General features: G+C 38.8%; 2 protein-coding genes across 4 annotated transcripts in view; one reads left to right on the top strand and one right to left on the bottom strand.

Moving 5' to 3' along the window:
- The window catches only part of msh3 (mutS homolog 3 (E. coli)), a 49,868-nt gene extending 31,344 nt beyond the window's left edge, over window positions 1-18,524 (bottom strand). Inside the window, exons 1-14 of one of the 3 annotated variants that reach the window (XM_034692314.1) lie at window positions 18,160-18,524; window positions 17,936-18,056; window positions 17,326-17,609; window positions 16,423-16,644; window positions 15,481-15,597; window positions 15,281-15,398; window positions 15,059-15,198; window positions 14,655-14,821; window positions 9,042-9,151; window positions 8,809-8,923; window positions 8,532-8,616; window positions 6,101-6,210; window positions 3,348-3,480; window positions 730-917 (exon numbers count right to left, since the gene is read on the bottom strand). In XM_034692314.1, coding sequence (XP_034548205.1) covers window positions 730-917; window positions 3,348-3,480; window positions 6,101-6,210; window positions 8,532-8,616; window positions 8,809-8,923; window positions 9,042-9,151; window positions 14,655-14,821; window positions 15,059-15,198; window positions 15,281-15,398; window positions 15,481-15,597; window positions 16,423-16,644; window positions 17,326-17,609; window positions 17,936-18,056; window positions 18,160-18,300 — 2,051 coding nt within the window. In that variant the 5' untranslated portion in view covers window positions 18,301-18,524. The remainder of the gene's footprint in view (window positions 1-729; window positions 918-3,347; window positions 3,481-6,100; window positions 6,211-8,531; window positions 8,617-8,808; window positions 8,924-9,041; window positions 9,152-14,654; window positions 14,822-15,058; window positions 15,199-15,280; window positions 15,399-15,480; window positions 15,598-16,422; window positions 16,645-17,325; window positions 17,610-17,935; window positions 18,057-18,159) is intronic. The other 2 variants (XM_034692313.1, XM_034692312.1) reach the window with 2 other exon arrangements.
- Window positions 18,525-20,523: 1,999 nt separating this feature from the next.
- Window positions 20,524-21,825, top strand: LOC117818320 (lymphocyte antigen 6G-like). Its single transcript, XM_034691137.1, has 3 exons — window positions 20,524-20,813; window positions 21,322-21,426; window positions 21,584-21,825. Exons 1-3 carry the CDS (start codon window positions 20,768-20,770, stop codon window positions 21,733-21,735), a joined length of 303 nt encoding a protein of 100 aa, XP_034547028.1. The 5' UTR covers window positions 20,524-20,767; the 3' UTR covers window positions 21,736-21,825.
- The last annotated feature ends 1,695 nt before the right edge of the window (window positions 21,826-23,520 follow it).

Here is a 23,520-nt window from a genome sequence, read left to right as displayed (position 1 = left end):
ATCTAATTAATTTAATTATAGAAAAGACAAGCAAAAAACATTTCATCATCATTCAAGGCCATACATTGAACATTTCCATGGAAAAAAAGGGGGACTTTTAATTACAGCCTTAATTTGTGGCTATTGAAATTATACTCATGTTATGTAATTATTCAAAAACAAATGAATGGAATATAAATCAATGCTTGGAAGAAGTCTGTATTTTCTACATGTGAGATAATAACAACACAAGACCTCCTGTTGTCAATAAATAAATGAAGGGAAGTGTAATCCACAACAGTTCTGATTCTCAAGTGATAAATTGAACTCATTAAAAAATAAATAAAAGTAAAGTTTGTAGAATTTCTCGTGTATTTTTCACTGCAATTTTCATTTTGAGTTTTGGCTGTTTTGGGCTCTTGGACATTGTGGTAGGTATTTTTATTTATTTATTTATTTTCTCATAGACTAAAGACTCAAACACTCATTGTTGATACAAAAAAAAAAAATCAATAAACTAATCCCCAATGATATTAACTCTGAGTTGCAGCCCCCAGAATGTATACATACCAGGAATTACGAACCAGTGTTGTCTAAACCTAAAAAAAAACTACTTTTGTTTTTGCTGGAGATTGTATTTATATGCTTTATAGTTTGTTTGTGTTGCACTGCATTGCAGAGATTTTTTTTGTATCTTTTTTGCAGCTCATGCAAAGTATTACCAAATTTTTCATGCTGCTGGATACTCACTTGGCTGCTTTTTCATTCAGAACTTTGAGGAAGCTGTGGGACGGAGCCAGCAGGTCAGGAGAGTCCAACAGAAGGGCCCGGAGCAGTCCTGAGCTGATCTGTGACTGAATGGCTGGGAGCAGAGCCTGCAGTTCCAGCCCCAGGCGAGAGAGACTGCTACTAATGAGGTAAAACTCCTGTGTGGAGGACTGGAACACACAAACAAACAAAGCTTAAATGGTGAGCAGGTTCTGAAACTGTGCATCTGAACTGTAAGGCTGCAGTTTTATCAGAATGTCATGTTTATTTATAAATCAGAAATAATAAATATGATCTTCATTTATTCTCTGACAAAATGAAATCATAATCTCTGTATTCCTTTGTGTGTGTGTATGTGTGTGTGTGTGTGTGTGTGTGTGTGTGTGTGTGTGTGTGTGTGTGTGTGTGTGTGTGTGTGTGTGTGTGTGCGTGTGTTTCTGGAGGATGCAGTAAGCAGGCAGGATTAGATCCTTAAATCTCATCTGTAATGGTTACAACAGCCAAGCTCAAAGATAGATGCACTATTACAGGCTGAGCTCTGAGAAACACCAGTCATTACCAGTAGTACAGGCTGCACCACACAGCAGCAACAACACATCAAAAATCTGGAACCACAGAAAGCTGCAACAAACAGACTATTAATCATGGGAAAGAATAAACATGGACAACTTTTTAAATAGTGATCTATTCAGTCAACACTTCAGTGTCAAATATTTACTGATCCCAGCTTTTATAGCAGGACAGCTTTTCAATATAGATTGTTGCTGCTTTCTTTTTCATTAATGACAGGAAATGAGAAGTCGCAAAATTAAGGACTTGGACAAAAGAGACCAATTCAAGAACTAGAGTGCTACAAAATTTTCATACATTTTTTTTTTTTTAGTTTTCAGTTTTTATACGAAAAACGAGCTATAATCGTGCAAATAATCTGTAGATTTATAGATAATGAAAATGACTGTTAGTTGAAGCCCTACATCAAAGCTATTTCACTTTATTGCACATGTGACAAAATGTATTTAGTAATGTTTTTCTTTGTTTTGTTTTTGAAGCAGGGTTGTATGTAGCACTCCTCAATGTAGCACTCCTCAATAGTAATAGTAATAGTGTTTAAACCACAGGGGATGCGGGTCAGCTCCGCACCAGCCAGAGAACAGGTAATAAAGCTAGGCTATCATCTGCAGCAGGTAGGGTCAACTCTACCACGTCATCTGCATGAGTACAACCCAAACACTTCATTGCTTTAAATCATGTCAAAGTGAAATGCAAAAATAAAAAAAATCAGTGTACCTTTAAAAGTCACATTAGCTCCTACATCAAACCCAAACAGCTGATCAAAGCATGTTTCGGTTTGACATGATGTAACGCACAAAAAAAGTTGATACACTGTGCACTTCCACTGACATTGGTGTTTGGGTTGTACTATTTTGAAAATAGCTAACTCACGTTGTAGCCTAGTTTCCGTGCACGTCAACAGCTACCTCATACCTCACTCAAAAAACTCAAACTATCCTTTTAAGAGGTTAACTCAATGAAATCATTCTTCATGGATGCTTTATACCATCAACACAAATGTGTAATCATTGCTTTTATCACTCAACTTTATCATGAGCACTGGCTTCCATTAATATGCTTTATCTTTCATCTTTCAGTACTCTCTTTAATTCCTGACAATCTACAACAAACAACGTTGCTGTGTGTTACCTAACATACTCTACTTTTATGTTCACCAACAATCAGTGTTTGGAAAATACAACCAGAGATCGTAAGAGTAAATCAAATAAATCAATGCCCTACATAAAAATACTTCTAAAGGAAGGTGATATTTTACATTCTATTGACTTCATATTGCCATTATTGATGTCACAGAAAGCACCAGGTCATTAAAGGTTAATGAGAGTCACACTGACAATGGTTTATTGCATCAATAACACACCGCACTTTTAATGGTCTCCTGTGTCAGCAGCCTCAGCGATGCTCCTTTATGAACCCAAACAGACTGCACACCATAAGCATGTCCTCCCTCTCATTATGTCAATGGAGCCATAGAGACACAGGTCATTACACACAGGCTCATTTATCTGTAGAGGGCCAAATGACAATTAAGGTCTCTGTGTGTGAGTGCGAGTGTTCACTGACATTTGATTATTTCCCTTTGACAATGTATGAAGGAGCTTGGAAGATGAACAAGAAACAAGACATTGTGCTTAGACCAGGGTGGCTCTCTCATGTATGTGAGACACACACACACCTGGATGAAGCCTTCTGATATTTAAAAAAATGTCTCAGATGGGAAATGAGATTGTGTAAGACAATCAGGTAAGTGTCACTGATGTGACCGCTCCCTGTTGTTAATCAAGAGCACGCCATAAAAAAAGACAGAGGAGAGAGAGAGTAAGAGATGAGGGGTATCAAGAAGAGAGAGGAAGTACTCTTGGTCTTCATTTTACATAGACAAATAACAAGGAGGATGAGAAGTCATTTTTCCCACCCATGAAAAAGTTCAACACAGGATCATAAGTGACAGGACTAATTACCATCTTTGGAACAAGAACCAACCAAGGATGTGAAAAAGTGCTAGCCCTGTTTCTTCTTATTGGTACCTTTTTGTGGTAGATGCTGCAGATGCCTCTTTCCAGGTCCGGTAAATGTGACAGGAGAGATCTGACAGAATTCAAAGACGTAGAGTCCGATTCCAGGATCTCCTGCAAAGCATCCTGCCTCTCTGAGATAGACCTGAAGGTTTGTGAAGAAAAGGAAAGAAAGGAGAGAAAGTGAGGAGTCTGATGGAAAGAAAGTCGTAGAAATTAAAATGTTTAATCACAGCAAAAAGCAAGAAGCACTTGTCATTCACAGAGCTAAAGTGGTGTTAATTAGAAGGAGCTATTTTTTTTAAATGGCAAAATGATCAAAATGCAGCTGATTACCTTCTATGGAAATTGTGACATGAGCTGAAGTTAACTTTAATTATACTGTAGCTAACCTGACCAGTGAGCTCTGCTCGTATCCAGCCTGATGCTGGTGTACTACGTACGTACACGGTAATATATTATGAAGCTGAGGGCCACAGATCAAGCTTTTATTTCTTGTGAATGAGAATACGTTGAACAATACATGCACAAAGAGTAAAAAAACAGATTACTCTGAGAACACAGCATCTGGAGAGAATGCACTAAAAAGCAGATAACATCATGCAAAGTTATGTAATAAAGGAGACATATTTGTTTGTCAGCATGCATGTGTGTGTGTATATGTGTGCACTCAGATCAGTGTTTGTGCGATGTGCTCCTGCTATGTGTGTGTTGGAATTAATTTGCCAGGATGTAATCTGGGTTTTATTCATGTAAATTTCTGCAGGGGAGCTATCTGTGTAATCTGAGAGTAGAGCCCAACCCAAAGCTGTAATCCCAGCACTGTGGGAGGCACACACGAAGGGGGCGAGCGTACACACACAATCAATATATGGATACTAAAATTCCACCGCAGGGCAGAGTACTGGAATAGTCCTGCTGTTTAAGAACCGAAAGGATGTTTGAAGCAGAAGTGTTGTGAGTCAGTTTCAGCTGTTTTATTTCAAGAGGTCCACAACACATTTTGTGTTTTCATGCTGCAGTATCTGACAAAGAAACAATGGCTCTGTAAATTGTTAAAAATAAATTAAGAATTCAAACTTTGAGGGCTTAGATAATGAAATTCAGCTTATGTATATTGAAACATCCAAAAATAAGAGACAACTTAATAATAAGAGTCCTGTGTGTTCTGAGGCTTACTGCCAGTCACAAAGTAGACGCTAAAGGAGTATATTAAAATGATAATTTTGTCTCCCTATTATTATTATTACAGAGAACATTTCTTTGTTTTGAAATTTGATCATTTGATCGTTTTAGCCTTGAAATGGTGACCAAAAATAGAGAAATACCATCTAAATGGTCAATGGTAAATGGATTGTGTTTATATTATACTTCCTTTAATCTGCTGACCACTCAAAGGGCTTTTACATTACATGTCATATTCACTACTTCACACCACATTCACACACTGATGGCAGAAGCTGCTATGTAAAGAGAACATCAGCATTAAGTAATCCCGTTCTCACACCAACAGCTCAGCCATCCAGGGCAGTTTGGGGTTAAGGGACTTGCCCAAAGACACTTTGGCATATGGGAACTGTGATTGGACCCCCAACCTTCCGATTGAGAGATGACCAACCCTTCCATTGAGCCTCTGTGCCCCATTCAACAAATTCAAGATTCAAATTTGGCTGAAGACAGGTTAAGTCCAAGTTTTTAACCTGCTTAAATCCAGTTACATCAACATGTTAGAAAACACACCTTGGTTTTATAATTTAGATAAATTGTTTATTTAAGAGGAGAGAGGAGGTGGGCTTTTATTATCATGATGGCATTCCTCCAAAGTAATCAACAGCGATAGTTTAAATCCTCTCCAAGCAAAGGAACATTTACAATCATTTTATATGTCATATAAAATCATGAAGGTTCAGAGGCATCTACAACAGTGGGTTTCAAAATTCCCCACAGGAGAAGGAAAAAGAAAACTACACAATGGACTAATACTTCAGCTGTGTGGCTCTCACGGCAAAGGTAAAGAGACCACTGGATGCTGATGTAGTTGGTTGATACCTGTTGGCACCATCCGAGGGAAGAATTCAGTAGTTAAAAGTGAAGGGCTTCAGGTGTGTGAGAAGAGAGTCATGGGATTGTCAGGGACTGTGATGCACTGTAATATTTCATATACGCTGCGAAATATGGGGTGCTACCTGAGAATCTCTGGTGATATGTGTATGAATGTGTGATAGAGCTTGTGACAGAAGCTGATTCTCCTGTGAATTGTGGTCTAAACATAGATCTTTCATCAACATTTACTATTAAAAAACGTTCACTTTCAAACCAATTTGCAACGCTTTTTCAACAGTAAAATGCTCACTAGGGCTGATAAAAGAAAAAAACAATTGATATTGTATTGAAACCTGAAGTCTACCAAAGCCTGTTGTTCAAAAGGTTGATTATATATCAATTCTGGATTTAACCTCATCTATGCAGATTATTTTTAACCCTTTCACAGTTATCTTGAGAGTTGATAACATAAACACTTGAAATCATACCACCAAATTTTTTCCCATCTCCACCAGTCATCCAATGTGTTGTGAAAGCAGAAGAAACACTACTTGAGATGCTTAATTCAGGGACGCTCAGAAAAAGGAAAGACTGAGACAGCCTTACAGAGCAGATGAAGCCAAATTATTCATATTTATTTAGAGGCCCTCTGAAACTGACTCGTGCTGCATCAGCTCAGCACTGACAGCCGTGCTCTGTCAGAAGCCCTGTACTGTACTCACCGCGGGTCTGTGAGGGGCTGGCTCACCCACTTCCTCAGCAGTCTCTTCCCGAACGCAGTATGAGTGTGGTCCAACACCCACAACAGACTGCCTTTCACACCGCCATCTGTCTGTCATCCAAAGAAGACACACAAACACAGCTCACAAGGACATCATCTGAATATACCAAAACAACATAATGATTTAAAAAAAAAAAAGAATAAGAGGAGAAGAGGTGATGGAAGCCACAAGCTGTTGGGTTGAGAAGGCTTGAACTGAGCTTGAACTCCATGTGTGCTGAACTTTTAAGCCATCACCCACGCAAGCCTGAGAAGTCACTGAACATTTACTTGTGGTAGCAGAAGAAGTGACAATTTAATTCTTTGAATTTTTGAATACAACAAACATCACATCCAGCTTTGCAACAACTACACCTGTGTAAAAAAGTTACAGCTGAAATGTTACGAAGGACAAATCTGTCCAGCAGTCTTCTTCAACATTGAGAGAGACTTCATTAAGTCATACCGGAGTTTAATAAGAAAAGGGTCTCTTGTGTGGAATTTCCTTGGAAAATCTTCACCTTATTTGGTTAAGAGCGTCATGTGGTTTTCAGCTTTATAGACGTCTAACCTGCAATGCTGCTGTTCTGGATTGCTGTCACTTGCTCTCACAGTATCATTTTCAGCTATAGAGCTTTAAAACACACTGCCTGTTTACTACAAAGCAGCAGATGGCCGCAGTAAGTAACAAGCTGGTGGAGCATGTAGCAGCTACAGAGATGGATCCCTTTCAAAGGATGCAGCTTCATTTGATATTTGACAGCAAAGACATTCGAGGTTTAAAGCTTTGACCTGAAACGTACACAGCAGTCTATTGAAGTGGTTCTGTGAGGCTGTGCATGGGTACAGACATGCATCAGACTTAATGCTGGCATCAGCTTGTTAATATGCTCACACTGACAATCCTAACATGTGGGTGATTGGTAGTTTTAGTGTTTACTGTGTTCATCATCCAGTGTAGCATGTTTCCAAACTAACATTTCACTGTCAGCACATCACACAAACAAACTGCACAGGATCATATGGAAGTATATCTCTCTTTTCTTTGGCTATTTAATCATTAATTATTGGACAAAGTGATGTTTTAACATCTGATACAACATTATACTCCTTAGTGATGTGACGATATTTTAACACCTATTGTCTCATATTGTGCTCTATGTTTGTTTTGTGTCACTATCCATTTTTGCAAAGCCACTATTTGCAGTGAAATTATTCATCATTTGGACAAAGCTTTGAACTTCACAAATGCATGAAGGCAATTTGCATGAAGGCAACCCAAACAAACATGGAGGAGAGTGAAGATGACACAGACGGGAATAATTCTGAACAAAAGGACTCCAATCTGTCAAGACTAAATGAAGCGTTGGTGTGCCACAGAAGAGAAAAAATTAACTCTACCTACAGGCGCCCACAACATGAAACTTAGAAAATGTACTGCAGAGTGATATGTATAGTTCTGTGTACATTAAACTATCTATAGTAGGATGTGAGGTTTTGGTCATATCACATATACAGCCCTAATTCAAATGAATCTACTGACTGACTGTCAGATTGGTGTTGCCATCCATTCAGCCATGAGAGTAAAAATAAGTAAGGAAGCAGCATGCCACCTTCATGCATTGCCACACAATGTAAGATAATGATTAAGTCTATTTATAAAGAGGACTCATTACTGTAGAAAGGATGGTTATCATAGGTTGGAAAATAAAGTGTTCATTTGTATGCCAGCAATATACCAGGTAAGATATAGGATATATAAGGTTGAGGTAAAGGAATATATGGTTTGATTGTTTGGTACGTCAGTGATGACGCAAAAGTAATTTAGCATTAGCCAGTGGCTACCTATTAGCCAGTCAGATAAATCAATAGCAAATAGCATGCAGCCCAACATCAACGTCTATGCCATAAATATGGCAGTAAAAACAAATGACCCCACACTGATTGCAGCAGTTTATTCTTTCATAGTGTTTCAAAGGTTCCTATGATGTGGGATAAACAAAAAAAATTTGTCTTGGTTTATTGGTGGAATATCACTGAGGGGACTGGCGCACCGGTCAAGCAATCACCTTTGCTGCTGGCCCCCTAATAGCATGCTGTTGGCCACGCCACAAGCAACTGAACTAGCAGCATATGGCATGGCATGCTATCAGCCACTTCAAGGAGTTTCTTTTAGAAATGTCTTAAATATGATTCTTCTTAAACTCTGGAGGCATCATGATGAAAAACAGATGTAGTTCTATTCAACAACATTTTAAAACAGCTTCATTTGATGTGCTGATGTTTCTGTTGGGCAATCTGTGTATCTATTGGAATGAGGTGCAGTGAAAACCCTATTACAATTGCACACCTCCTTTATTATCCCTGAACAGTGGCCACAAATCCCATCTTACCCGATTGTTGAGGATTTCCAGGTTCCTAAGGGTGGCTGCACTGAGAGTCATGCCATCTGACGCACAGGAGAGACGTCTGAATGAGCTGCATGGAGTAAAGGTTTGTTTTAAATACGTCTGCATGATCAAATGATTATCTTCTAACTTGATTATAAATAAAGTAATAATAAGAATGAAATTACTTTCTGATAGACACTTTCAGCTCAACGCTGGACTTTAATGTCTGGATATTTAGCTTGTGTGTAGTTGGTATGTGAGTGCATTTGGTTGCAGGCACCTTTCACTCCTCAGAACTCTTTCCAAGTTGAACTCTTGAAGGTAGTGGATGAGGGGCCCCAGGCAGCAGATCACAACGCTGTCCAAGGATGCCACCATGGACAGAGAGCGAGAGCCTGGAGGACACAGACACACAAACATGCTATTCTTTTACAGAGGAAACCCACTCCTAAGATATACTCAGGGCTTTTCAGTGCAAAATAAAATTGGAAATAAAGAGGCACCAAAACACACCTTCCTCCTGGGTGTGGCAGTAGAACTCTGTCACTGTGTTCATTGCAGAGGCAAACTCAAACTGAGTGCTGTCCCTCGTCTCAATTCTCACACGGTCATCAGCCTGAGCGCTGGAGAAGAACAAAACCACAGCACTGATTCAAGGTGTCAGAGGTGATAGTGACTGTACAAATATCAGAAGAAACAACCTCTGATATCTGATTAGATTTCTGTCTGAGAGAAAAATCAGACACAGCTTCACTGAGTGTTCACAGCCGACTCTATAAACACACATGCAAAACACACACACACACACACACACACACACACACACACACACACACACACACACACACACACACACACACACACACACACACACACCAAGTTTCCCTTCATCTCCCCGTAGCGCCATCACATCTCCCTATCGCTCCATTCACTTTCTCTGCATCGCCGCTTTCAAGGACTCAGTGGCTTTGTCCGCTCTGTTGTTGCCAGGGTAACCAAGGTAAACACGTGGCTCTGGATGCAGTGCGAGATAATTTCTTCTTTCTGTTTCCTCACACACACACACACACACACACACACACACACACACACGGTATAAAATATTATACCGGTTTTATATTGCGGATCAATAGACTACATTCTGTGCCTGCAGAGAAACTACAACCATTAATCATTTAACCAGTCAGATTATGAGGTTTACAAGAACAGTGACAATTTCAGGTATTGATTCAGAGACAGGGGGATGTAGAGAAGCGGATCTGCAGAGCCCAACACTCTTAATCTGGGTTTACAACATTTTTTAGCGTGGTTTCAGTAACATACTTTCAGGTAAACAAATGAGCAGATGTTTGTGCTTTTTCCATAACTCAGATCAAAATCAAAAGGTTAGTTCACCTCATTAACTACAAAAAAATCCCTCAATTGTTGTTATTTCTATTGGAGGGATAGAGTCGGTTTTAAGTGCCATTCATTTAAAATAAGTGAATGATTGTTTTAATCCACACAGGATTGAAAATCACACTTTAATAGGAGACTCCAGCTAATGCACCAGGCTATAGACTAATATCAAAATTCAGTGTAAAACATGCACATTGATTCACGCTGGACTCCAAGGTAGTGTTCATTTTGGCAGCTATTTTAGATTTAGTCTTAGTCTTAAGACGAATATGCCTGTTAGTTTTAGTCACATTTTAGTCTTTTCAGCCCTTTTTAGTCTTAGTCTAGTTTTAGTAAATTTAGTCGGCAGAAACTCAAAAATTTTTAGTCTAGTTTTAGTCAGATTTTAGTCTTTCATTTTTGCCAAAACATTTTCTCTCTTAAAATAATTCATGTAGTCGATCAGATATTGGTATCAGGGCTACCAAGTCTTCAAATAGTCAATATTTCACTCTTTTAACACTTTTGTGTAATATATTAAGTTAAATGATTTAGCCTGCTAAAAAGTAAAAAGAAAACATTCTTGATGTGACTACTATGAAGATATTTTGATTCTCTTGATTCAAATAAAAATGCCATGGACACAATATAGGGGCTGTATTGCACTTTTACGACGGTACCTGAATGCACCTAGCAGCGACAGAGGCACTGGACAATCAGTCAGTTCACGGCACTCTGAAATGCATCTGCATCTTTGATGACGAGGAGTCGATCAAAACAAAATTGTGTCTGATGTTTCACCAAACTTGATTAAGTCAAGCTGAAGACGGGAGCTTTTTACGGTTATAACGGCAACAACGTCAAATATTAAACAGACGTCCCCTGGTTGTGTCTGTGTCACTAACGCACACCGGGGGTAAAAATCATCAATGAAGATGAGACAGATGCATGGAGGTGAGGTGAGCTGGTTCATTAAGCACACCTGCTGCAGGTAGAGACCAAGCTAACCCTGAGTCCCTCAGATAATAACCAATAACTCAGACTGTCACAGGAAGTCATCACTTTTATTTCTATTTATTTCATGGATTTTGAATGTCCGACGATCCCCCACTAATGTAGCCCTAGCGAAAGTTCAGACAGGAAGACTATAAAGCAATCACAGCAGTTGTTTAACTCTCCTCTCCCTCGTTCAATAGCTCACCCTCTTCCAGCTGCACGCTCCGGAGCTGTCATTGGTTAATCAGCAGCTGCGTCATCCAATAGCTCAGTGGCACGCCCTTATCGTCAGCCTATCAACTTTCTGCTATCTTTTTAAATGCGTCTCTCTCTCCAGCTAGTTCCATCTTGCATTGATGGTGCGCACCCCTCCACCTCCGCATCTCCACCTGGTCTCTGCAAGTCTTCAATTCCTAGGATCATCAACCACCACCATCAGTGTCTGGACTCTAGGGGGATTTCTTCAGCTGCCAAATTCATGCATTCTAAAGATTTCTGTCAAGTTTCCTCATTCATTCAGTTGTAATAAATAATCTTTAATATTCAAATTGTGTCTCTCCTGATTGAAATGTTTTCGTATCGTCATCGTCTTGTCAACGCAATCAAAACCTACGTTCGTCTTAGTTTTTATTATCAGTGATGCAGTTTAGCGTGCCTTAGTCTCGTTTTCGTCATGAAAAAATAGTCGTTGACGAACATATTTCGTTTCATTTACCAATGTAAATGGTGTTAGCTCATGTTAGGATGATGATGCTTTTAACTGCAGTAACTTATAAGCAGTAAACACAGCAACGAGTAAATGTTAGTTTTGCAAGTATTTGGCGTGCAACCGGGAAGTTAAAGTTTTGGGTTAGGGTTAGATATAAAATCTTAAATGATCTTAACCTTTACTGTACTCAGGGTACAGCATATAATTCAGAGAAGTGTATCTGGGCTGACTAAATCCAAATCTGTCACCCCAGCTTTACACCTTTAAAAGTTTCTTGTATGTGGTGAGTCATCCCTAGTCGTTGCATATTTGAAGGATAGTGTGATTCAGACTCTGAGGTGACATGCCACCCCTTTGGCAATAATTCCATGTTAGTTTTTAAAAGGTTCAGAGTGCTGAGATGATGATAATCAATCAAAAACCTGGAGGGCTAAAGGTTAAGGCTGAGACAGCTTCACACAGATCTGAGGTTAACATGCACGACAGATTAAGGTCCTTCAGTGGCATCTATTGCTTTAGAGTGAATACTCAACTCTGAACGTGTGCGTGTGTGTGTGTGTGTGTGTGTGTGTGTGTGTGTGTGTGTGTGTGTGAGTGTGAGTGTGAGTGTGAGTGTGTGTGTTATCATCTTTCGAAAAGTGAGAACGTGAGAACCTTTGAGTCGACCACATCAACCAGTTAGTTTTTCAGTCGCTCTCGTCCCTCCACCGCTCTGATCCTGACTCATGACTCAAGGCTCTGGATGAGTAAAACAACCAATACTGCACCCTAGATACTACCAACCTCCAAGGGACTCATTACCTGCTGCTCCATGGACACGCATAAATCCTGTTGCTAGAGGGCCTGTCTTGTCAGCCCACCCAGGAGACACTGAAGATGTTGAGTTTATATTAGCAGCCACAAAAATCCTCTTTTACATGTTTACCCAAATTCCTCATGTTTCCTAATGGGTCAGTGTGACAAACTTAATATGCAAAAAAACATCACTTTTGGAACATTTATGCAGCTCAGGAGTCGTCCCTCTCAAACTAAAGAACCCAAAATGAGGGAGAAAAAACTACCAAGAAGAATATCTTGTGAGGTTGCAAATGGGAATGATTTGCAATGATCCTGGCATAACAGAGCATTGTGTGTGCACATAAATGTGGTAATTTTTCTGTCTCAGCTGAACTGACAAAGGTGCCCAGTATTTATATGATACAGGCAGCAAATTCAGAGGAGTCTTGTCTCTGAGGAGCACAACGCTAGAGAGCAGTGCTGTTCAAACACAATAATTGGACTGGCCTTTACAAGCCCATCTCTGCTATTATCACTCAACATGGGCGGCTGAAGAAAAGGAGAATTGGGAGACAGAAAGAAAGGAGGAAAGAAAAGCATGAATACAGAGAGGGAAATGGAACAGGAAAATAAAACAATGAAAAATGTGGACCATGAAGGAGTCAAAGACGAGAGAGAGGAAGACTGTAGCAGACACCCCTCCCATTCATACGACCATTCCTTTCTAATCACATCCACTCGGCTCCCTTCCCACTCCCTCGTTTCATTTTCACACTTAATGCAATCACGTGCAGACCAAGAGGAACGGTCCCCGCTGAGGGAAACATGCTGGGTGCAGACTGCCAGCAACACATTGGAGGCAACAGGTTGATGAGCAGATTAACAAAGGACAAGCTGCATAAATCTTATTGATCTTGTAGTTTAAACAGCTGCCTGATGAATTATATGAGAACTGTATCTGCAGTAGAGACTCAGCTGAAGCTTGTTAGTCCAACATTATAGCTGACGACTCCCTTCTGTACTCTGTGGGCTCATGCTGAGCTTGCGATGATTTTACCACTACTAATCAATGTGTTAAAGGATACGTACTTTGTTTCAAGTCTGTCTTTAAAAAAAACAACACTCAGGTACCCATATTAACAATGAAGAGATTTCACTTTTGAACACAATCTTCTAGTTTACACTGATCTTTATAACACGGAGAACAAAACCTACAGTGATTTTACTCCTTAAAATAGATACAACATTTTATCTGAGGGTGTTTGAGGTGGACCAATCAAGCTGGTATAAAGTGTGTGTCACTGGGCAGTGTTCCCTTATTGTATCACAGAGGGAGAAATGTAATGAAAAGGGGTTGAATAATTATACTAAGAAAAACCTGTTTCAGTGTTCATTTCAGCACCTAACAGCTGTTTAAAGACAGATAAACAGATGCTAAACCTTGACCTGTACCTGCAGTATTTTCAAGATAATGTTGATATTCTAGGTCTACATCATTTTGAAACTTTATCACAGGTTAACTGAATCTACAAGCTTTTTTTCTAAAATGTAATTATTTTACACTGACTACTTTTTCCATTATAAAACAAGGATATATGTCTTCAGCTTTTTGCATGCATCATCTGCTTCATTGTTTCAATGCTGCAGGTTGAAGTAACAGTAATATACGTTAAAAGTATGTTCAAAAATACATTTATCCACACTGGTGCCTGCTGGGACACCGGACAGCTTTAATGAAGCCTAATTCTTATTACTTATTTTACATTTTTTAAAACTTCCATGTTTCACCAATTAAATAAATGGTATACTACATCTTTTTTAAAAATACATTTTTTTGCAAGATACGCAAATTTTTTAAAGAAATGAAACCTAGATATGGACACATAGCTGGTGGCCCGGGTTTAACCCCAGCCTGCAGCCCCTTTTCTCGCATGTCATTCCCCCACTATCTCTCCCAGTTTCCAGCTCTATCCACTATCCTCTCTTCTCTGATAAAGGTGTACAAGCCCAATTAATATAACTTAAAAAATAATAATAAAAGGAACCCAGGTTAGACTCTGGTTTTACCCTTTTCAGCCTGCAGAGGAACCTAGAATTTAGAGGGTTATCATCAAATAACCTCAAACATAAACAACTGTTCTCCTGATTGAGAAAGAAATAGACTTCACTCACAGAGACAGAAGGCAGAATTCAACACCACCAAGAACATACTGTTGACATGTAGTGAATGGGTACAGACCGCCCCCTAGTGTTCAGCAGGGGTTTACCTTGCATTTGCGATGCTCTGCAGGAGTCTGTGGGTTTGTTCTGAGAGGTCAGAGGGCACCAGTATCTCCACAGGGTTGATCTTGAGGACACGAGCCTCCAACTCAGAGCGAGACTGACCTTCAGGGAAGCAGTCCAGTAACACATCTCCAGTGCTGGGTTGAACCGCCTACATCAACAACCACATGCATTAAATTGAAAGTGAGTCTTCGGTTGTTTTATAAAGTAAATTTAATGTCCTCATTTAATAAAAATAAAATGATTTCACTTTATTTGAAAGCTGAAAACATGAACTACTCAGCTTTTATTGTTAATTATAAAATAAATAATCTGCTAATAACTGAACTCCCAGCAGTTTTTCTTTATGTGCCTACAGCTTTGATTAGTAAACTCTCATCAGACTCACCACCAGACCAACAGTGAGCTGCTTCTTTAACTTGTCCCAGTTCTCACTGATACACAGCAGGAAACTGTCAGGAGGGTCCAACACAACGTCACCACAGGCCCCCTCCTCCCCATCCCCCAGCCTGCAGACTGGATTCACATCTTCAAAAACTGTCAAGGACATACAAGGCACATAGATATGTATAACGATACACAAAGAGATATTCACAGTCTCCAAGGATACCCTCTCCCACCAGAGTGGACTTGGTGTACAGAGCACTGAGCTGACGACTGAACAGAGCATTCTTATTGGCTCCTGAGGCCTTGATGGCTGACGTCTCTGTCTGTTTCACCACACCCACCTAGAAATCAAAGACAACAGTTAAGAGATTAGAAACAACCTGAGTGTGAACAGCTTGTAAACACTAATCAATAGTCTCGTACCTTGTGTCCTTGTGACACCAACCGTCGGACGTGGACAAACAGACGGTGTGTGGGGATGCTGCACGTCATGAAGTTATGATCCAGATGACAGAAGATGTTCAGCTCCTTTGCTGCAGTCTGTTCAAACACACACAGGCCACAATGAGTGTTGCTCAACTTCCCCCTCCCTTAAGAAAGTGTCAGAGTTTCTGACTTTTTATCTGAGTTAAACATTGTGACAGTAGTGCATGTGAAACTGTTATTTTTAGAATAAAGTGCTTCAAAATAAACATTTTCCATCTCCAATTCTCCATTGAATAATAATCTGATTAAATAGGATTCATGTTTTATTTACTATACAAGAGCTATTAATACATAATAGAGAAAAAAAATGTTCAAAATTTGAGAAACTTGAGAAAAAATGTACCTAAAAACTGACAGAAACGCTTTACACAGAACAACAACACAACAACCCAACAAAAGGGCAAAAACACTGACCAGAAGTAACCTTTCACCGAAAGTTTAACAAATTTAACATCATATGATCATCACTATTTGAAACCATGAAATTACTTATTGTTTCTTCATGTGTGTCCTGTCTGCTTAATGTATTTTATATCTGTGTACCTTTGGACCATTCAAGTACCGTCATGTTATTTCTTCATGTAGATTTAACAGTGTTTAGTTCATTGCAAGGTGTTGCTTGAACTCTAATTACTGTGTTTTTTCCCTTTCTTACATTCCTTTGTTCTTCTTAGGGGCCCTTTTCTAACCTCTGGCCAGAGACTGTAGATGCAACCTAGCCTTTGGACTAACCAGCATATTTACAGAAATGTTGACTCATATCCTCTGTCCCTGAAACATACAAACAAAAATACAAAACAAACCCTGGAATTTTCAACACTTAGAGTACACAAAGCTAATTTCCTTATAAAGAATCTACAGATAGTCTTCAGGTCTCACCTCAGCATCCTCTCCAAAGAACCTGTACTTGTATCCACACTCCACAGCCAACAACGCATCTTTATGCTGCTGTTTCAGCTGGATGACCTGCTGCTCCAGGGGGGTGTATACACTCTTTGATCGTCTGCAGGGGGCACTCGACTCCACTGGAGGACTCAGATCCCCACTCCTTCCTCCTTTTCCTGTTCCTCCTATCTTGGCAAACCGAGAAAAGTGGATCACCTGAAAATAAAAAATAAAAAAGAATGTCTGTTTTCTTTTCACACAACGTAGCAGTTCTCCACTGAAAGCTTTCAATTCCTCATTTGTTATCCATGCAGAAAAAAAAAACACCAACTTTATTTCCCCTTTAAATTGAGCAACTTCATCGTTCCTATAACGAGCCTGTAACTGACTTTAGTCTTGCCTTCTTCATTGAAAAAAGGGGTTACATTGGCAGGGAAGTTTATTGGGCTTACACAATATTCACTCTTTGTTTGAAAATTGCTTTTCACACAAGCAAAATTAGTCTGAAGGCTTACTGAACTCTACTTCTGGACATGCCAAGTTGACAGACTCGACATCTTATCATAGTACACCTGAGAAAATACGGACTCTGCAGTCACAACAATGTATCAATAGACATGTGGAGTTGAGCATTTTTGCCTATTTTTAATTAAGAACAATCCACAGGTTATAACCTTCAATCAATGTCTCAGTAGAATGACTTAGATTACTTCTGAGCAATATAAGTTGACAATTTTGTGTTTTTCACAGCATAGATATTGTTTGTACATCACAACATATACAGTAACTTGTAAACATACTGAAACTCATTGACCTTGGGAACGTGGTCCATCTCAGTATGCAGATTTTGACCTTCATTCTGAAGCCTATTTTCTGCATCAAAGACTTTAAGATCACCTGTTTGGGTACAGACGTCCCTGAACTATCCTGCTCATTGTCCTCCTCCTCTTCATCCTCATGCTCCTCCTCTGTCAGCTGGGGTCTGTTTTTAGAGCTTTGTGAATCTGTGTCGTCCCGAGCAGGCCCGATGCTGCTTCCTCTGTCACAGATTTTACTGCTAGAACCTTCTGCCACCTTTTCCTCCCTTTGACTTTCACTGTGCCCAACACTGAAGCCTTTTAGCTTCTCCAAGGTGGAGGAGCAGAGGCTGCGTGCTGCTTTAGGCGATGTTAAAGTTGTTCCTTAAGACAAAATAAAGTTATTTGTGATAAGGTGCATACATCTGAAGTAGACAATACAAAGTATATCCCTCCTTTGTGTACATAATCCTACCCTAAAAGGAAGATTCCAAATCATAGTTTGTGAGATAGACGATGTGACGTAAAATTGTATGCTTCCAAAAGCAAACAAAATGTATAAAAGAAGCTCTTTCTCACACTACTCAAATATTTAGCTGTACTGATGTGCCTGTTGCTGTTAGATGTTTGACATACTGTTTAATAAAATGCCTTTTAATTTAGGCTAGATAGATATGTAAGGGTTTTGTATCAACAGTGCACATACTTACCTTTAGTGCTCTGGCACGAAGTCGCCTCACAGGTCAAATCCTCTTTCACTACCTCATCTCGCACAGAAAGCTTAGCTCGTTTTTTTGGCAATCCATAATTATCATCAGGGGGAAGTTTCTGCTGCAGGGCAAAAGCAGTTGCGATTCATGGAGTGTCATCCGATAAGGCATGTATGATCTGAACGAGTTCGTGTTTGTGTTGTGTTTATTGGTGCAGACCTCACCTTGCCTCTTGAAAGCTGGTGTTCTGCAGGATTTGGTTTAATCCCAGACTGAGGGTTGGAGGCACGTTTGCTGCTCAGTCCCCTGAAGTACTTGCTAATGGAGGTTTGAGCGGTGCACGCCTTTTTCTGAGACTTTGGCATGTTTCAATTCACTGTTATAGAAGATACATTATGATAATATGTCCACAATGTGTGTGGAAATCTATGCTCAGAAGAAGTTGCGCAGGTTGGTGAGACACTTTGGCTACCCGGCTTTTCTTCCTAACACAGTGGCGCATGTGCTGAGATCACACACAGGCGCGTAGATGACGCAGTTTGCGTCGAGCCAATCAGAAGATAAGAAGGTTTCCTTTCACAGATTTTAAAACTAGATCGTTTTTTGTTGTTTTTTTGCACGTTGCAGTCTCATATTTTTAAATCAAGCTAGTTCTGGTGTGTCCAAATGTTTCCTCACAAAACTCACACCTTCCTTGTGGTGTTAAGGTTATTCTGAATCTATGATTGCTATGATTTGTCATTATATCTTGTGATATGTTTATTTCCGTGTACCATTACTTGTTATTATCTCAACATGTCTTTGGTTTCTGAAGAATAACCATCCTGTTAGAGAGAAAGTAATAGTTCTATGATTTAAACTTATAATTAATTTTAATTACAAGTTTTCCTTTATTAATGGGATAACAGTTTTCTTCCAGACTAATGATGGTTTATTTAATTATTTGTAGGCCTACCTTCATTTGGTTGTCCATTGTCATCTTTTTTAGTTTTTCACTTTTATTGTTAGAGCTATGAACTCTTTTATAATCAATAAGATTAATTGTCTATTTTTTCAGCAATATAAAACCTTTTTTTCTAGATTAATAGTCTTTCCACATTCATTCATTCACCATGGCACATTTTTTTTATTTTTCCTTCCTCTCTTTTGAATCAATGTAATTGTGACAATCTTTTATTTCTTAAAAAATAGCAGGCTCATAGCTCAGTGGAAGAACTGACCTTGGTCCGGGTCCTTCCTGGGCCTGTCGAGAAGTCAGATCACCTGTGCTTTGACTGCCATTATCCATTGCACCTTCAACTGCCTTGAAATATGGAATACTACAAAAACGTAAAAACCTAGACCTTGAAGTTTGCATGTAAGTGCGGTGTTTAAGGCTGCTGTTTCACAGCAAGCTGTTCTGGGTTCAAATCCCAGATGTGGAGCTAGAACCTCCTGGCCTCCTCTCATTAGGACTTGAAAAATTGTGTTAAAATACCAAAGTGTACAGGGAAGTGGATTAACCATGGAAAGTCAGCAATGAAAGCTTGCACAGTGGTGTGGTGGACAGCGCTGCCACCATTGTAAACCATTGCTTTGTTATTTACACTGTAACAAGGTGACCTGAGAAAATGTCACTCTTTCTCTCTTGTGATTAATAATCCTTATTTTTCAGAGTTTAATTAAAGGTTATAGTTACTAATAGCTTTTGATGGGTCAAAGCCTAATGCAGGTGTGCAGGGTTTTGGCCAAATTCCTGGTGAAGCTGGCGGTCGGGTGAACTGTCATGGTTTTAGAAGCAAAAACTATTTAAGCTGGGTCCAATTTGGATCAACTTTTTGCTTGCTATTTTAAATGGTTACATCATCTTGTTTTGATTTAATAATGAAACTAATTCAGTTTCTCTCTCTTTCATTATGTGCTAATCTGTGCATCACAAGCAGCAGTTTGGGATTTACATCTCAAGACTCAAGAGTGTGCAACAAAAATATGTTATAAAATTGTTACAAAGCTCAAAGTAATGCAGAGAAAAATGCTACAAATGATCGCTCCACACTCTTGTGGGAAATAATCAAGACACGATTTTGATGTAATCCGAGTATTACAGAAACACGTGCCTGGGTGGTTTGAGACCAAAACGTAATCTGTCACTAAAAAGAGAAACGCAAAGTAGAAAGGTTTGGCAAACTGTCATATTACTAACAAAAGATTGTAGTGTTTCTATTCACTTACCAAGTTCATCCACTGATAAGCAATGATCTGGATTTAGCACCATTATCAGTCTTTCTGTTTTTGCACCATGCCAAACTTATTAATGTGACCAGAAGTAGCAGCAGTCAAAGGCCAGTGAGTCAAGTCACTTTATGTCAGTTTTCCATCTCTGATTCAGCACATGTGCACTCATTACTTTATCAATTCAGCAGAAATTACTTGAGTACATGTCTCTCTTCAGGGTGACCGGATATATGTTTGGAACAAGAAGAAGGAACCGAAAGCTCCTCATCTGTATTCTGTCTAGACAGCAACTACAGGCAGAAGTAAAAACTCTTTTGTACACATATGTGTCGATTTATAGTCTTTATTTTTCAGTTTCAAAATTGATGTAACAACATAAAGTGTTTTCTTCCATTTACAAAAAGCAAGCATTTAGCAGCCTCTGGGATAATGAGGTCACATCAGGGCTGACGTTATTCAGGTCACTTAGAAGGAAAGGCTTTGTCAGGAAATGCAAATGTTCAAGTATAAAAGAGAAGGGGCTGGACTGAAAGAGGAAAAGCTAGACTCAAAGAGGAAAGGCTTGTCCTAACATCTCTCACTGGGCTGATCAACAATCTGTTTTTCTCTCTGCTCACCATGAAGCCTTATGGAGCTCTGATTCTGTGCATGACTCTGTCTACAGGTAAGAGTGAGTGAACATTACAATTCATAGAAAAGAAATGTTTGAGTTTGAATGTTTTAGTGCCGGTAAGTTTCAGAAATAGTTCCCTCTTTGCAAAAAAAAAAAAAAAAAAAAATACTTTGGTTGGTTTCTGTCAGCTTTGATTAACTAGGTATGTTGTTTCGATAAACAGCATGCTGACTAATAAATGTTGAAATCTGGTTTGGTCAGTCTTTTTCCTGGTGAGAAAACTTGCTTAAATGCCTTTTCCCACCTTTCAGTCTTCATATTGTGGCACTTCTCATAGATTTTCAGCATGGCATACAAAGCACCCCCCAAAAAAACAAAAACAAAAGTAGACTACTGGGTCAGAGTTGAGTTAATTTTTTTTACTTTTTTCTGAACGTATGACTTCCTGTTAGGTTGCAAGAATTAAAAAAATGGTGTGAACTTGTGATAGCAGGTAAAAACTAAAAGAACTGTGTGATATGTTTCATGTCTTCCATTGATGTTTTGTGTCTCCGTTTAGCATATGGAATAAAATGCTTCTCATGCGCTGCTGCAAACCCATCTACCTGCACAAACACCATAGACTGTACAATCCTCCTCGATCGATGTTTCTCCCACGAACTGGGTAAGTTCTTCTATTGTTTTATTTTGCTAAAGAGGAGGAGAGATTCCAAACACTCATCAAAGTCAATCATCAGGAAGATGACAGGCTACACCATATTTCTGTATTGAATGTTTGGTGACTGCTGGGTTTCTGAAAAATTTCCCTTTGCATTTTGCAGGCCCTCTGGTCACAAAGGGCTGCATGTCCAGCATAGCATGCATAGGTGATATGTCGTGCTGTAAAGGGGACCTTTGTAACAGTGCCGTACCAATCGGCCCCAGTGCCCTCCTGCTGCTGGTGTCCTCAGCTGTCATCACTCACTTTCTCTGAAGCTCTGGGATTTTCTGATTTCTATGCTGCATTTTTTTGTGTGACCTGATTTGTATATTTGCAGATGAATAAAAACTTTTGAAAACCTAAGCTGCATTTTAAAGAAATCTGTCTGTAAGGGAATGAGATATTTATTTAGTGGAATATTGTGATGAATACAGGGTGCATTACTATTGCAGGACCTTGAGAAGGTTTTGATATCATATGTAAGTGTTTGCAGCCAATGTGACTTCACTCACTGTTTTTTGAACTATTGATTTGTACCCTGAATTAGGTTGACACACACTGTTTTGTCTCTGTCCATCCTAGAAAGGTCGCCAGTCCATCACAGTCTAAATGGGACTATTTCTTAAATTAATTTCAAATCTAATTACAGATGACTTGAAAGCAGTGTTAGGTAAAGCTTTACTAAGATAATACCAACACTGAGAAGTGTTGTCCTATCCTTAAAAACTTCCATAATTGTAATTGTAATCTAACCTGTTCTACAACCAGAGGAGTTCCCCTTTGTTGGCCATTGCACAGAATGACATTTAAAAGCACTGCTGCGTTAATTTCACTTTTATAAGCAAAGGCTACGTCCACTTCTTGTGTGGAAAATAATATATAGTGTAGTTCTAGTTTTCCAGCTTGTGACAGAACATTGTCAAGATGTCATGTTTAAAAACAAACATTTTTCTAAATTGTTTTGTTTTTCCATTTTCTTCCTACAGAAGCATTTTAAATGCATTTTATTTTCTCTGTTTTCTCATGATAGCGAGAAAAATAAGTCGTTATCTCAAGAAAGCAAAGCTTGTTATCTCGATATCTCGACTTATTATTCTTGTGATAATGGGATCATTTATCTCATTTTATCCAGAGAACAAAGATTCTTTTTTGTGTCTTTTATCTTTGAAATGTCTAGTGACAAAATATCTTTATATTCAAGGTTGCAAAATTTTCTTAACAATGTTTGTGAAAAAGACATAATAATTAAAGAAACTGATAACATTTCCTATCACCTGAAGTTATTTGGTAACCATGTGTATAAATGTGCTCCTTTTATGTTTAGTACAGAAGCCCTAAAGAACATGATTCAATACATTTCATTTTCTCAGTTTCCTCTTCTTATTTTTCTCATTATCTCAAGGAAAACATGCATGTTATCTTCAGATAACGTGAAAAATAAGTAGTGATCTTGAGAAAACAAGTGAAATTAACTCATTATCTCAAGAAAACAGAGAAAATTATTTAAGGCTGCTGTACTTTCTTCAGATTTAAGTGATAGTTTTCAGAAACTTGACTTCTCATTCAAAGCAAAATAAGTCTGTAGTCTTAGAATATTTGTTTAATTTAAAACATCTAGGCATATGCAAATCAATGTAAAGTACATGATTCTTGAAGAAACTCCCTGATTGTTGTTCTGAACTTTATATAAGGTTCATTCTTTACTGTAGCTGGACCTGTGATGGTGTATACAGTTTTTGACATTGCCTAAAAGGGATGTTGTTCTCTTTATTAATTACTTCTAAGTAATTATCATTCAGCTGAAAAATTGATGATTTACTCGTCACGATTTACGATTTATGTCACTGAAGGAATCATGATTCCACATATTAATTTCAGTCTGACTGGTGGTGTAGAACAATAGCCCCCCCTATAGTAGACGTTTGTTGGTTCATTCATAAATCCTTCAGCTGCAGTGCAGTCTTAGAGAGTGAGGCAAGGAACAGAAATGTCTCTCTCTTAGAGTTGTATGTGGAACTCAGAAAGTGAAATCTTACTTGTAAATAAATATCCATGACA

This window comes from Notolabrus celidotus, chromosome 9 (genome assembly GCF_009762535.1).
Source record: "Notolabrus celidotus isolate fNotCel1 chromosome 9, fNotCel1.pri, whole genome shotgun sequence".
NCBI lineage: Eukaryota > Metazoa > Chordata > Actinopteri > Labriformes > Labridae > Notolabrus > Notolabrus celidotus.
Note: the sequence above shows the minus strand (reverse complement) of the source record. Positions and strands in the feature narration are given on the sequence as shown.